Source organism: Telopea speciosissima, chromosome 7 (assembly GCF_018873765.1).
Source record: "Telopea speciosissima isolate NSW1024214 ecotype Mountain lineage chromosome 7, Tspe_v1, whole genome shotgun sequence".
Taxonomy (NCBI): Eukaryota; Viridiplantae; Streptophyta; class Magnoliopsida; order Proteales; family Proteaceae; genus Telopea; species Telopea speciosissima.
Window position 1 is genome coordinate 36,097,774 of NC_057922.1, and position 14,294 is coordinate 36,112,067.

Sequence of the window (14,294 nt, forward strand, 5' to 3'; positions counted from 1 at the left end):
TGGAAAATGGAATATCCTCACTCATTTCCACCTATCCAGCTTTGAGGACATAAATCCAATGGTTATTTATCTATTCAATTACTGAAAATGCTTCCCCTTGCTTTCAATCCTCGAGTTCAAATGAAACTTGAAGTAGAGAGTTGTTATTGTTATATGTACAATTTATTTGTAGGAAGGTTGAAGAACAATGTCCAATGGCGGTTTATAACTAACATCTGGTGAATAGGTATTGTTTATTTAGGTAAGTGGAGTACTAAGCATAGCTTTTAAAACTGGAATATTTTTTTGTCAAATTACTGTTTTTTGGTTGCTTTCTAATAGCAAAGGGAGTGGTATATCTCACCATCCCCTCTTCCATTTTCCTATCAGCCACAACCTTAATAACTGCCAAGCATCAGCATTTAATCGCTTTTCGTAGATTATCAATCAGATAATCAACATCATTACCACATATTTATATAATGGGTAAAGGCTGGCACGGCTCCTCCAACCCTCTATAGAAATGACACCCATGCCCTCCCCTTCCCACCCTCTCCCATTGGGTACAGCCGCTAGTTCCAGGAAAACCGGCAGCGTGCCCAACCCTCTTCCTCGTATAACTCTTAGAAAAATAATTAAGGAATCGTATTCATGGTGGTCCATACAATTCAAATTCAAATAGTCATAAATAGAACAAACTGTGTTATCGCTCATTGATGCCTGTCTTACTTGGAATTGTAATTCCTGATGCTTCTGGGAAAAGGAAGAAGATACCATAAGGAACAGAAGAAAATCTCGTAAGAAATAATATCCATGGACATATTTCAAGATATACCAGACTGAGTAACTTGGTTAAAGTGAGAAAACAACTAATATAAACGAACTACATGTTTTCATAATATTGAAGCGACATGAGTCCATAATCATAAAAGGCTATCCAAAGTATATCGAACTAAAGGGAAAATTGAAGTTGAAGCAGACTTTCTTCCATTCCTTCCTTCTATCAATCAAGCACTTTTGTTCTCAACCAGCTTCTCAATCATATCTGCAGCATCCTGAACAGTAGCGATAGTTTGGGCGTTCTCTTCCTCCACACTGATCCCAAATGCCTCCTCAAGCCCCATTACAATCTCAACCTACAGCACATTCCCATGCCTGGCCGATTAGAACAGAACACTAAACAAGCTAGCATTTAGTCAATTTGAGAGGAAAGGGAAAACCATAGAAAACAACATATTATTTTTAGTAAGGAAACAAATGCAGACCACCACATTCCCTCCTGGTAACCTAATCAGAAAGGCCATCAAGTTCTCTGTTTACAATGTTTGTGTACTTCTACAAAATACATGTGGGAAGGGAATATGAACAGACACATACATTCAGAATGTCGGGCAGCACAGTGGATTTATTAGTGAGACATGAAGGTTGTGGAAACTGCATATGCATACAATAAGAATACACAAAGCTGAACATGGGGCTTTTGGGTCATAGAGAGATGGCTAATGACTGTTGCTTTCTCAGTCAAACTTCATCTTACTACATGTGGTGTTTACATGTGCCCATTGAATATCATTTTGGTTGTTTGATTGGTCATTTGTAATCATAAACACTCCAATTGTTCACTTTTCACACCAAAAGGCAGCAAATTAAAAGTAGTAGTCACTAGCGCTCTTCTTTGGCTGTGTTCTCTGTCACAACCTGATGGTCTGAGTCTCAAGATACCGACTGATGAAGAGATAAAAAACAACACAAACAAGGTAGAAGATGGATTCTATTGGATGAATTTTGCGAACCGAATCATCATGATTTTAATGAGTTAGCCCAACAGTGAAATTTGAGCCACTATATCCAATAGCCAGTTAGCAACATCAGAATTTATCCAGGGCCATGAGAATCTAATACATGCACTAAAACGGTAGCATATTGATGTTTGTGTTTAGAAATTTGATACCGTATCAAGAGAATCAGCTCCAAGTTCTGTAAATTTTGATGCGGCAGTGACCGCAGAGTCATCAGGTAATGCCAACTGCTTCTTCACTATTTCACACACCTTTTGAACAGTGTCTTCTTTGGCCTGCACAACAAAATTATCATCTCTATCACTGGTTGCAAGATCCAAGCAAACACTATCATATATGCGTGAATGACTATATACCATGTAACATGCTTTATGGCATAAAGCACTTGACTTCAATCTCTTTTACATTACTCATCTTCTATCCTCTAATACTTTCCAGGGGAATATCATGTATAACACCATGGGTGATGTTACCTCACTCCTCCCGGATAACTCCATATCCCAAAAGTCACACCAATTAATTGCTCGAGCAAAGTAAATTAATGAATCTTTGGTTGGGAGTTGCATATGAAAACCATGCAAGGCAAGCTGTTGGATGGTCAACATCACTTTGCCAAGCTGGACACAAATTCAGTCACTAAATGAGTAGACCAAATCATCCTTCTCCTGTGCCACACTGCACCATGTTTCTTCTTTTGGGAAGAAGTGGAATTAATTTGTATATGCTTGCTTCGTTTGATAGGTTGGATTGAGAATACATCCCATATAAATCCATGTATGAAATATTTTAAACAATTTGATATGGGCTTCCATTCGCTGTGCTACTGTAACAAAATTGCATTTTGGCAAAATTTGGTTGATGTAGTACATGAAAGTAAGCAAAGTCCATAATCGGTATCTACTGGTTATGTAGATGAAACAGAAAGGGAACAGAACATGCAAATGAAATCATAATTTGAGAAACATACAGCACAGGAAACCCGGAAGCAAAGTGATCTCAAACCAACTGATGAAAAGCTTTTCCTTTGAGTGGAAAAAGAAACTGATTTCAGACTGGAAATCAATTTTGTTGGCTGCAGAACAAATTCAATAACAGTAACTTGCATTAGTACATGAGCAGACACTAGAATATAAATAACAAAGAAAAAACACAATCACCAAGGTAAGATAAAAGCTCTTTCTCTTTCCTTTCCAAGAAAATTGCATCATATGCGAAACTGTTTTGTGCCATAACTTTCAGTATAAGCTCAAAGAATTGATTAACAGGGCAATTTTAATACAACCTGCTATACAACATAGTACTCTTTCAAATAACTTAATAACAAGACCAATATTACCATGACCAAAATACAATGATACAGTTTAAATATGACAACTGCAACCAAAAACATATTCTGGCCATTACTCCAACAGATTTGAGTTACCAAGAGAGCTCCTTTTCCAATTATTTAATGGCAGGGACTCACTACCCAAACAGCGATATGTATATGGTACATTGTTATTTCACATAGCTATACAAAAAAACGAGAAAACACCACTCATGAACTATACCAACAAAATATATGACAAGCTATACAGAAAAGCTCTGCCAGTAGAAACTCCATAGGGACCAATACAATAGCATGGATACAAAGATTTGCAAATTCATTTGAGATGGAAAATGCATGTGATGCCTTCAATTAGGGTGGGGCAAAAAAGGTGATTTGCATAAAATAAAGACATGTTAAGTAACTACTCATCCTATTACACATAGTTGCAATAACCTGGAACCAACTTGAACAATAAGAAGAGTATGCTTGGTGCAGTTCTTGCTGCTGCTAGTGTCGTCGTGTTTGTGTCACATGAGTGGAGATTTCTTTTGATAGTAACAAAGATAACAAAAGGAACTCTCGAGGCCTCGACCATCTTTTTCTGACTTGCAAAAAGGACGTGAACTATACAGGTCAAAGGCCCAACGAACTAAACCAGGGGAGTTAATTTCTATTGCCTAAGGGACTTGGACTATATTAGGTCAATACACCAAAAAGGTCCAACACTAAAGTCTTGAACAGATTTTGTTGAAGACTAACCATATATCATTATCCCATCTCACAACTCACACATGTGCAGCCAACATTTCGGCGAGAAGATCTACCAGTAACCTCAAGAAGGTTAAGCATTTGGCCTTCTCTCCCTGGGTCAGGGATTAATCGTTGCATAGATCAATAATCAGATGCAAGTTAACAGTTCTCCGATAAAGATTTAGCTTTGCAGAAGTCATGATCGAACAAATCCAAGACAACTGTCACAGATCAGTCGAGCAAAAATAGCTATTCTTATCACCAAATCGTTAATTCAAGTACATACAAACTACAAAATTATAAGAAAATTCAGATCAAGACCAGGCGAACGCAAAGCAATGGATGGCATCAATTACTTCTAACACAGTTCTTAGAATTCATAAAGATAACCAGATCCATTATCAATACATCAAAACAAGCACAAAGAGGAAATGCAAAAGGAACAAGATGAACCATAAGATGCTCTGGAAACCCATGACGATACCTGGCTCTGTTGGAAGGAAAGCGATCTAGAAGGAGCAGAAATCGACATTCCTGCAATAGACGCCATAGATCGATCTGGCAGAGATATCCCAGAGAGAGAAAGAGAAAGAAGGAAATGGAGAAGGACGGAGAACACGAAGAACGGGAGAAGGGTTGTTGGGAGGCTGCAGTGATGAATCCTAATTGCGCAGTTATATAAGGCCTTTTGGCTTTGTTGTTATCGAAGTTTTTGGCATACGTAGACCAACCTGTGTGCCCGAGAAGTTGAGAATATTAAACCCTCAAACCCCTTCTCGCCCATTTCGGATTAGCTGTTAGACCGGTTTTAAGTATTGGAATCGCCGGTTCCTGATGGAAAATTATCCCCTGCAATTCTCTGCCCAGTTCCCCAAGTCCCTCTAATAGGGGGTGGACCCTACCTGAGCAGGGTGTTCGGGTAGGGGGTAGGGTGATCATTTTTACCCCCAATGAGAGAAATTTGATGAAACAGATGGGCAAGGAATTGTAAGGGATAAAGATCCGATCCTGATAGGATAATAATCCTCTCCAATTTTATAAAACTGTGCAGTTCGGCAGTTCGAGGTGGAGATGTCAACATGTGGCAGTTCGGACATTCAACGGTCCGAGCTTATTGACTTACGTTGAGTTCAGGCCGTTGGATATCCGAGCTAGCACTGCCACACTGCACACTTTTAGGAATTGGAGAGGATTAAAATCCTACCTGATATCGATATTATATCAATACCATAGTAGGGTACTGGAATAGGATCCGGCTCCTTGAGCGCCCAAGGTAGCATCCAACGACTGGGCTGTGCTGCACACATCTCGACGCATATCAGTCAACCATTGAGATGTGTGTGGCACAGCCCAACCGTTGGATGCCCCCTAGGCGCTGAGCTCCCTGGAGACGAGCTCTATGCACCAGAATAGGGAAATGGTCCAAAAACCAAGGTATCAGTATTTTGAAGGGCACCGACTCGATATGATTGATCAATATCAAGATCTGCTGAGACGAATATGGGTGTCGATAATGATACCTAAGACCTAATAATTACTCATAATCAAGGAAGAACAAGGTTATAGTGAACCAAATTGACAATGGGATCCTTTTCCACCGATTCTGAATTGTTGGAATCGATAGGAAATCGATGAGAATCGGTCTAAACCCTAAGAATTGATCTAATTTGTTAGCAAAAATCAGGTAGAATCAATAATTGTATCCAATTGATTTCAATCCGATTCCAATTCTTAGATCAGTGATGAAAAAGGGTTCCTTCATCTTTTACTTTTGGTAAAAAGGACTTTATTTGGGAGCATTCCTCATGTGCCACACATGATGGGGCAAAATGACTGACCTACCACCATGAAAGATAGAATCCTATCCCTGTTGATGCTTCTATGCGTGTTTCCATTGGCCCATATATTGATGCAAGGGCCATGCTCTCCAGCAGAAAACCCTTCCCTCTTTTTTTTTTTTGGGTAATCAAGGCTCCCAATTGCCTCGTTACCTTATTGGACCGAATTTCCCTTCACCATAGGCATTGATACCGACAAATGGCCCAGGGAAGAGGTAGTTTCGATCCCAAACAAGAGGGAATCATAGCTGATGATAGGACAAGAGTCCACAAGTGTTGAGGGATTCTTTCACCCACACCGGTTAAGGAAAATTTAAGCCTCACCTAGATACCTAATTGAAAACCCCATCATCCAACCAACCATCAATAGCAATTTTCAATTGTAGCTAACCTAATCATTCAAATGTTTTATTTTATTTATTTATTTATTTCTGGTAAGAATTCAAATGTCCTTTACAACAAGGAAATTTCATGACAACAGCGCGCAGCTGATTTGAGGTTAATGCTGTAGAGCCTAGCCCCAGGAGATTTTGAGTTCTAGACCTTTGTTCCTATCTAGCGAAGGATCTCCCTCCCCTTTCGTCCACACCATAAAACAAAACGGAAAAAAATAAATAAATAAATTCCATAACAAGAAAAACATAAACAGTCCTTTCTATTTTAGTTTCCCAACAAAAATGAGTGTTCTTTTTGGTAATGAAGGCGTGTATATGCTTTCACCACTATATTCAAGAGTCATGACCACCATTTTGATAAATTAACTCAACATGGTAGGGTAAACAGTTCATGAGTATTAAAGATACCCTTACTTAGAACTAAATTAAAAATTGAATAACATTATCTAGTTGGAAATCAAGTTGGAAATCAAGTAGGTAAGATTAGGACACCAAATTTAAATCAAGAAAAAAATTTGTTAAGGCTGTGTTTGGTATGCATTCTTGAAATGCATTCTAGATCAATTTCGCATTCTTGGATGATAAAACTAGTTGTTTTTATCGTCTAAGAATGCGTAATTGACTTAGAATACATTCCAATAATACATACCAAACGCAGCATAAGACACCAAAGAGAAAATGTGACAAATAAGAAAATAGATTGTCAACTTTCTTTAACAGAAGCAACCAGTCAAATGGGTTGGATTATTTTGACTGGTCCAATACAAACAGCACATTCCTATTGACTTAGCTTAAATTAGAGGTTGGACCATTTTAAATTGAAAGAAAAAAAAATTCCTAGGCAACAAATCCTTACTTTCTATCTGTTTCCATGAGATATTTTCCATGGAGGAAATGGAGCCCTCCTCAAGATGGGTGTGAAGTAGGAAGGTGGCAGGTAAATGTAATGACAACCAAGAATAAAAGAATAATCTAAGAAAGATAAATGCACAAAACTTTTCTTTCTATTTATTTTTAGGCAAAAGTTTCTATCGGATACCGAAGAATATCAGAATTGGTCCTAAAATTTTTTAAATTGGCCTTTTAGATCTGAATCCAGTGATTTGATCCTAAAAACCTCAGAATCGGTCGTTTCCAAATGGCCAGAATTAGGTTGGTCATGGTTAATTTCGATCCAAATTGGCCAATTAGACTTTTGGATATATAGAGAATGATTTGGAAATTTAAGTCTCAAATTTTTTATTTTAGTGAACAAAAGTATATTACCAACGAAGAAAGGGGCCCTCAAAGGGAAAGAGTATACAAGCAAAGCCAAGAGCCAAAAACAGAAACTTCACACCCACACTAGAAAGAGTGGGGGAGATTCAAACGCCAAATTTGGTATGATTTTTATTTCAATTTTGGATTGATTTCACGAATTTGTCAACAATTAGATTTTTGTCAAGAAATTGAAATTGTTTTAGTTGTATCAATATGAAATATTTCAAGAATAAAAAAGTTCATTTGGTAGTTTAATTTCTAGAATAGATTCTCTATATTTCTTTTGGGAAGGGTGGTGGTGGTGGCGGCGATGGTGGTGGTGGAAGGGTAGTGGTAGTGGTGGTGGTGGTGGTTGTGGCGGTGGCATGGAAGTGGTGGCTGTGGTGGTGGTGGGGTGGTGCAAAAATCAAACCAAACAATTTTTAAAATAAAAATCACTCTCTGAAATTGAGATGGAAATTGTTTGGTTTGATTTTTGCACCCTATTTCAGTGAAATAGAAATCAAGTGGAATAGAAATTCTAAAATAACTAAGGAGCTGTTTCAAAATTTCTATTTCATTGATTTAACCCTTGCTCTTTAATGAACACATGGTTAATTTGTTGGGTAAAATAGTAATTTCATGTTAAAATTAAAACACCATCCTTCTTCTTCTCCTAATGGTGTCACCACTGCCACCATTGCCATCACCATTGTTACCACCACCACCAATTCCACGGTTCCACCACTTATGCCATCGCCACCATTGTGATCACCACCGTTACCACCACCACCCTTCCCAAAGAAATATAGAGAATCTATTCTTAGAAATTGAAGTACCAAATGGATTTTTTTATTGAAATATTTCTTATTGATACAACCAAAACAACTTCAATTTTTTGACCAAAAATCTATTTGTTGACTATTTCATGAAATCAATCCGAAACTTAAATATAAATCATACCAAATCAGGCCTAAGATGATACAATGTCTATTTTGTAGGAGAATTCACACATTTATTAGTGGCCCTAGACAATTTGCTTGATGTCAAAGGAGATGGAATCCCTAATTTGTTGGAAGGACATGGAGTTGGAAGTCCATCTTTTGAGATTATGCTCCTCAGTCTCAAATTCAATTGTGGGGAAAAAATATTATATGGTCGTGTGGCTCCTATGTCTAGACATAGGAGCGTGCAAAAGTATCGCCCTAGCCCCCATGAAATAAACGATGACATCTATGTTGATGCTCCTGCGTACACTCTCATAAACCCCCGTGTTAGTGCAAGCGCTACACAACCAGACAGCAATCTCTTCCCCTTCAATTATATATTCTTCCCTCTATATTTTATTGGCATATCCACCCATGTATGCCTTTCCCCCTTTGGGTAGTTGAGGTGGAGGAACTAGACTTCCCATCTATACAATCAACCTGCATTTTTTGTCATATTATAATATGTAATTTAACAATATTTGATTTGACACATGCATTCCATGATAATATTTTTGGGGAAGAGGCAAGCACGCAACTGCAGTGTACACAAGCATTCCACGATAAACATTTTAGGGGAAGAGGCAGGCACGCAACTGCAGTGTACACATGCATTCCATGATAAACATTTTTGGGGAAGAGGCAGGCATGCAACTACAATGTACACATTCCTCTCTCTCTCTCTCTCTCTCTCTCTCCTCATTTAATGATGTAACCCTCCTTATATGAATTAACACATAGTTGTCAAAACTTCTCCCCGCATCCAAATGTGAAGGGTTGTAAATAGATAACTGAAAATCCGAATTCAATTTGCATCTATATCCGTTTAGGGACATCTGTATTCATTTAGAGATATCCAGGAGAGAAAAAAAAAATCTGAATACTTCGATAAAAATTCATACGGAAAAAATCCTAATACCTATAATAAAAAATTAGGCCAATAATCATCTTGAGGGTTTTTGTATGTTCTTCAAATTCTAGAATATGAGCGAAAAAAATCATGTTCTAATAGATATGGATTGAGAGTGAATTGTATCCGCTAGGGGGAGGAAGGTCCGGTTACACAAGATAGATCGAGATGTAAATGGATAGTTGAAAATCCGAATTCGATCCACATCCGAATCCATCTGAATCCGTTTAGAGGTATTTGTATTCAGTCAGAGAATATCCGTATCCGATCACATCCGATTCATATCTGAGCCGAATTCGATCCCAGCATAAGAGGTAGCCTATCAATTATTTTTTTTATTGAGCCTATCAAATTTTAAAATTGTGAGGTCAATGCGTCTGCCATTTCACTCAAGACAATGACATGACAAAATGATGAGGCATTTTCAAATTATTTTGAAAACCTTTTTTTACCCATGAATATGATAAGGAGCAGTCAAAAGAAGGTTATAACATCTCAAATTTTTATTTTAGAGACAAAAATTTGCACTATGTATCTAATTTCCATATATAATAATTGTTTATGAAACCTTATTATGAATAAGTTTCCAAATTGTCTCAAATCCCTTCCATAAATTATTCTTCTAAAAGCACACATAGCAAGATTAAGCAAACGAGATTTTAGATATTTGATTTTAGGGAAAACAATTTACATCACGCTTGAGTGGAAATTCCTTCTCATGCCTTCTCACATAATGAGTCACAGGGCCACATGGACATTCTTTCTCTTGAAACAAAATATGGCCCCCTAATTAACAAAACCATCTTTCACCCTCTCATTGGTGTGGTTTTTCCATCCTTATGTAGTGGAAAACCTTTGCCCTTGATTTTATATCTATTTGTCTGGATATTGAATTCAAAAATTATTTTAATATTAGGTTTGAATTATCCTTAAATCATGGTGAAGATGGAATTCCTTCACCAATGGTCATCATTGAAGAGGGATGAAAATTTGGGAACAATGAAGGGCATTTTGGACCTTCAACTAGTAGGGGAAGTAATGACAACGATGAACAATAGGGTTTTAGATGAACCCCTCTCTATGGGTGAAGAGAAACTTTCCCATAATAATAACTTTCTTGGACCAGCAACCAAGATACTATATTCCTATAATTATCACTTATATCCACATACCTTCATATCTTTGTGTGGAAGAAATAGATTGGATTTTTTTTGGGTACAAAATAGATTGGATTGAAAGTTTTCTAAATTGATAGATGATGGTATAAACATTATAGCCACAAAATTTGAATATTAATGAAGCTACCACATTATAGATATTTGAACTATCATAGGACTATGTGAATGAGTTCTCCCCTTTGTGAGGGGGGGGGTATTAAGGAAGTGAGGTAGGAGTCAATATGCTGTATTCTCAATGTCTAAAACTCATGCATTCTATGCATTTGCTTTCGCTTCCTTGAAAAAACTTCTAACTTCAATACTTTGTTATATGGAAAAAGGAAGGGTGTGCAGATTCTTGTGCACACCCTCTCACATGCCACCTATGGACCCCATGTCTTTTTTCCCCAATAAATGTCCCCCTATTGGACAATTCATCACCCGCCTACCAGCCCTCTATCGGTTGAAAACTGCACTTGTCATATGAAACCCTCTCCCTTGTTATATTTATGGAGAAAGTTTTCCTTCATTATGGGTGAAGGAAAAGTACACTCATCTAAGATCATTATTACCCTTTACGAAATTGATAATACCCCTCCCCAATTGTTCCCAATGCCCAATCCCAAGGCACCCATACCCTTCGGTGAGGGAATTCCTCTTTTGTTGTGGACGAACAGAAACTGCCTCCTATATTTATTGTTAAAATAAAACCAAGCGGTTGGAGAAATCAGAAAAATTGGTTGACAATTTCAACCAAGATGTTCATTTCACTTCATTTTTATGGATATAAATAGGAATCTGGGCCACCTCTTGTGGGGGCCCAATTAAGTTAATTGGCCAAGTTCATCAAGGGCATTTACTTCTCGAACTCAGATTTCCTCCAAGCTCCAATTGGCAACAACCTATCGTGGGTTTGGCATAGTATTATGGAAGGAAATAATTATGGTACATCGGCAATTGAGAGAAGGTGAAGATATGGGAAAGCAACTGGGTCCCTACTTTGGCGAATTTTAGGTTAAAACACTCTAAGCCCCCACTATGAGCTATCAAGAGTACATATACCATTGACCATGGAAACCGAAGGTGGAAGGAGGAGGCCATGAAGTTATATTTCTATCCAACAGACATTCAAGCTATTAAGGCAATCAACCTGTATTTATTTCCCACTGAAGAGCACCTTATATGGGGAGGGGCTAGGAATGGTACTTTCTCACTGAGATCAGCATATCACCACTTATTTAACACGAGGGACATTCGAACAATAGCTCATGCATCCTCATCGCACAGTCATGAGTGGGATGGTATCCATTCATCAGTGAAAAAGGATCTAGTATAGTAAAATTCCCCCTAAAATCAAATCATTCATTTGGCAATCTTACGCCCAAGGAATAGCTTCAGGGGAGGGATTGCTTAATAGACGTATTCCAATCAACCTAAGTTGTTGAAGGTATGGGCAGGCAGTCGAAACCAACAATCACATACTACTCAAGTGCCCATTTGCAAAGGCTGTCTAGTTCGGGAACAATCTCACTTTCACAGTGCCAATCGTTGATTCCCCAAAGCTTTGTCAAATACTGTATAATTGGGAACAGTTTGGTTTCCCAAATAAGCAATTGAAAGTCAAGACTCTCATCTTCTTCTTCTACGTCTGCTAGTACTTGTGTCTAGCTTGAAATGATCTCTGCTTCAATCATAAGGACTGGTCTTTGGTAGAAGTAATTTCTAAGGCTCAATGGGCATTTAATGAATTCTAGTCTCTACCCAACAAATCTCAGTAGTAGAATGAAACAAATTCCCATTCTCCCTATTAGGAATGAAGCCTGTCCAATCTTGGGTTTGCGAAAATCAATTGTGACGTGGCATTACCAATGGAATTTGTTCAGGGAGGCCTTGGCGTTGGAATTAGGAACCACCTGAGAAATATCAACCTCACCTCATCGATCCCATTTGTATTCTTTGAGGCTTTACTAGCTGAATTATGGGCTGTGCAGACTGGTCTTCTTCGAGCAAAGGATATGGGCTTCTCTCACATAATAATGGAATCAGATAACTCCATTGTCCTTGCTAATGAAAAAAATAAAGACACCAACTTCAAAGCCCCTAGATAGTAATACGTAAGAGGAAGGTGACTAAGCAACTATGCTACTATTCGCACCCCAACCTAAATCATTAACCAGAAGATAACTCTCCCCTCCAGTGCTGTAGGTTTTCTCCAAGATATCCAAAGCCTTGTTTCTAGCTTCACGGCCTATAATTTTGTTGCTATTTCTAGGGACGTAAAAAGAGTTGCTCACTACCTAGCAAGGAAGGCTCTATCTATGGCAAGTATGACAGACTGGTCACATTCAACTCCCTGACTTCTAGACCTTTGTAAGGAAGCCTTGAGTTCCTCTTGCCCCTGCTCCATATAATCTAATCTTTTACCCCCAAAAAAAAATCCTGAAAAAAATACTATAGATATAATATTTTAATAATGATTGTTTGCGAGATTGAGAGAGAGCAAAGTGAAATTCTCAAAATTTCTGCTTGATTGAGCAACTTTATGTAGGGTGCTATATTTCAAAATGATTAAAAAAATTTGAAAGAGGAACATAAATTTTTATGGGAAAAAGAGATGCAGATTCTAGTATCCAACGTTTTCACATAATGAGATGTGGAGTCCACACTTAAAAGTTCTCTTATTTTTTTTTTTGACCCATGCATGTGAATCCCATATAGGTAATACCATTCTCTGCACTGCAATTGGTGTGATGTACAGATCTCTCACCATATTGGTTGTTACACCCGCACCCGAAATGCATCATAATACCCGGGTCAAATTGGACATTCACTTAACAGGTAACGCCGCGATGGCAATAGTCAACACCTATGACCTTGGACCCTAAATCCTATTACGAGAATCCCCTCGAAGTCCTGAAAGTATGAGTCAAAGCCCCGCAACTTTCTTTGAGGTTTGGGCCCTGACAGCAGCAACGGAGTCACGAACGGACTCACTAGACTGGTTCCATTCGTGAAACCGTCCGTACTATTTCTTGCCCCTTCTGTTGAATTTTTGTGGGACCTACATCCCCGTGTCCCGGACACCATAAGTAGGTCCTTGGACAAGGTGGACTCCCACCCTTATCTTCTTTTGGTTAGTTGGGCCATGAAAGTGGGCCCACAAGACTTAACTTAAATAAATCGTGGGTTCTTCTATTTAGCTTGAACCAAACAAGCCCTTAAACTAATATGCCCTTGTAGGACCTTAGGCTAAGCCAAATGTGACCCAACCAATTAGACTTATTAGGGCACCTTAGCCAAACAGGCCTTAAGGCTCACTTAAACCTAAAAGACCATCCTTAGTCTTAAGGGCACCTAGGCAAATAAGCCCTAAGGCCTCTTTTGGACTTTAAAAGATAGGGCTTAGCCCCATATTCTCCCATCTCTCCCCCTCCAAGCCAAAACCGTGGAGGAGAAAAGGAAAGGAAGAAGAAGAAGTAAAGAAGATGAATGGGAGGGAAAAGGAAGAAGATGGAAGGCATGCCAAAGGGGTTTGACTGCCCTACCTTCCCTCCTCTTGCTGTCTGAACAAGGATTGAAGAAAAGAAGAAAAAGGGAAGAAGGAGAAAGGAGGAGGTGGATCTTCAAGGCTGCCTAGAGCTGGGATTGGAGCTCCACTCACCAAGGTATGTTCTATCTCTTGGTATCTCCCTCTTCTCCATTTACATTCTTGAGTTGAGTAGGTTTATTGAATTTGAGCTAACCTAGGGTTCCATTTGGGACTCAAGGTGAGGTTTAGCCCTTAAATGGGGCTCTAATAGTGAAGACCAAGCTCTATTGAAGGCTCCTATCAGCCATCTTACAGCCTTTGTTGCTAATTTCCTGATTTTCAAACCCCAAGCCCTATATTGGACCAAAATAGGAGTTAGTGGCCTTATGTGATCTTGGATCCA

At 38.5% G+C, this 14,294-nt stretch overlaps 1 protein-coding gene across 2 annotated transcripts; it reads right to left on the reverse strand.

Annotated features, from left to right (window-relative positions):
* Positions 1–777: 777 nt before the first annotated feature.
* Positions 778–4,564, reverse strand: LOC122669990 (acyl carrier protein 1, chloroplastic-like). Of its 2 annotated transcripts, none has more exons than XM_043866916.1 (4): positions 4,322–4,564; positions 2,746–2,853; positions 1,931–2,053; positions 778–1,115 (listed from the first exon to the last, which is right to left on the reverse strand). In XM_043866916.1, exons 1-4 carry the CDS (start codon positions 4,385–4,387, stop codon positions 987–989), a joined length of 426 nt encoding a protein of 141 aa, XP_043722851.1. In that variant the 5' UTR covers positions 4,388–4,564; the 3' UTR covers positions 778–986. The 2 variants fall into 2 exon arrangements, with proteins under 2 accessions (XP_043722851.1, XP_043722852.1); XM_043866917.1 differs by having other exon boundaries at positions 2,746–2,850; positions 4,322–4,559.
* Positions 4,565–14,294: the final 9,730 nt, after the last annotated feature.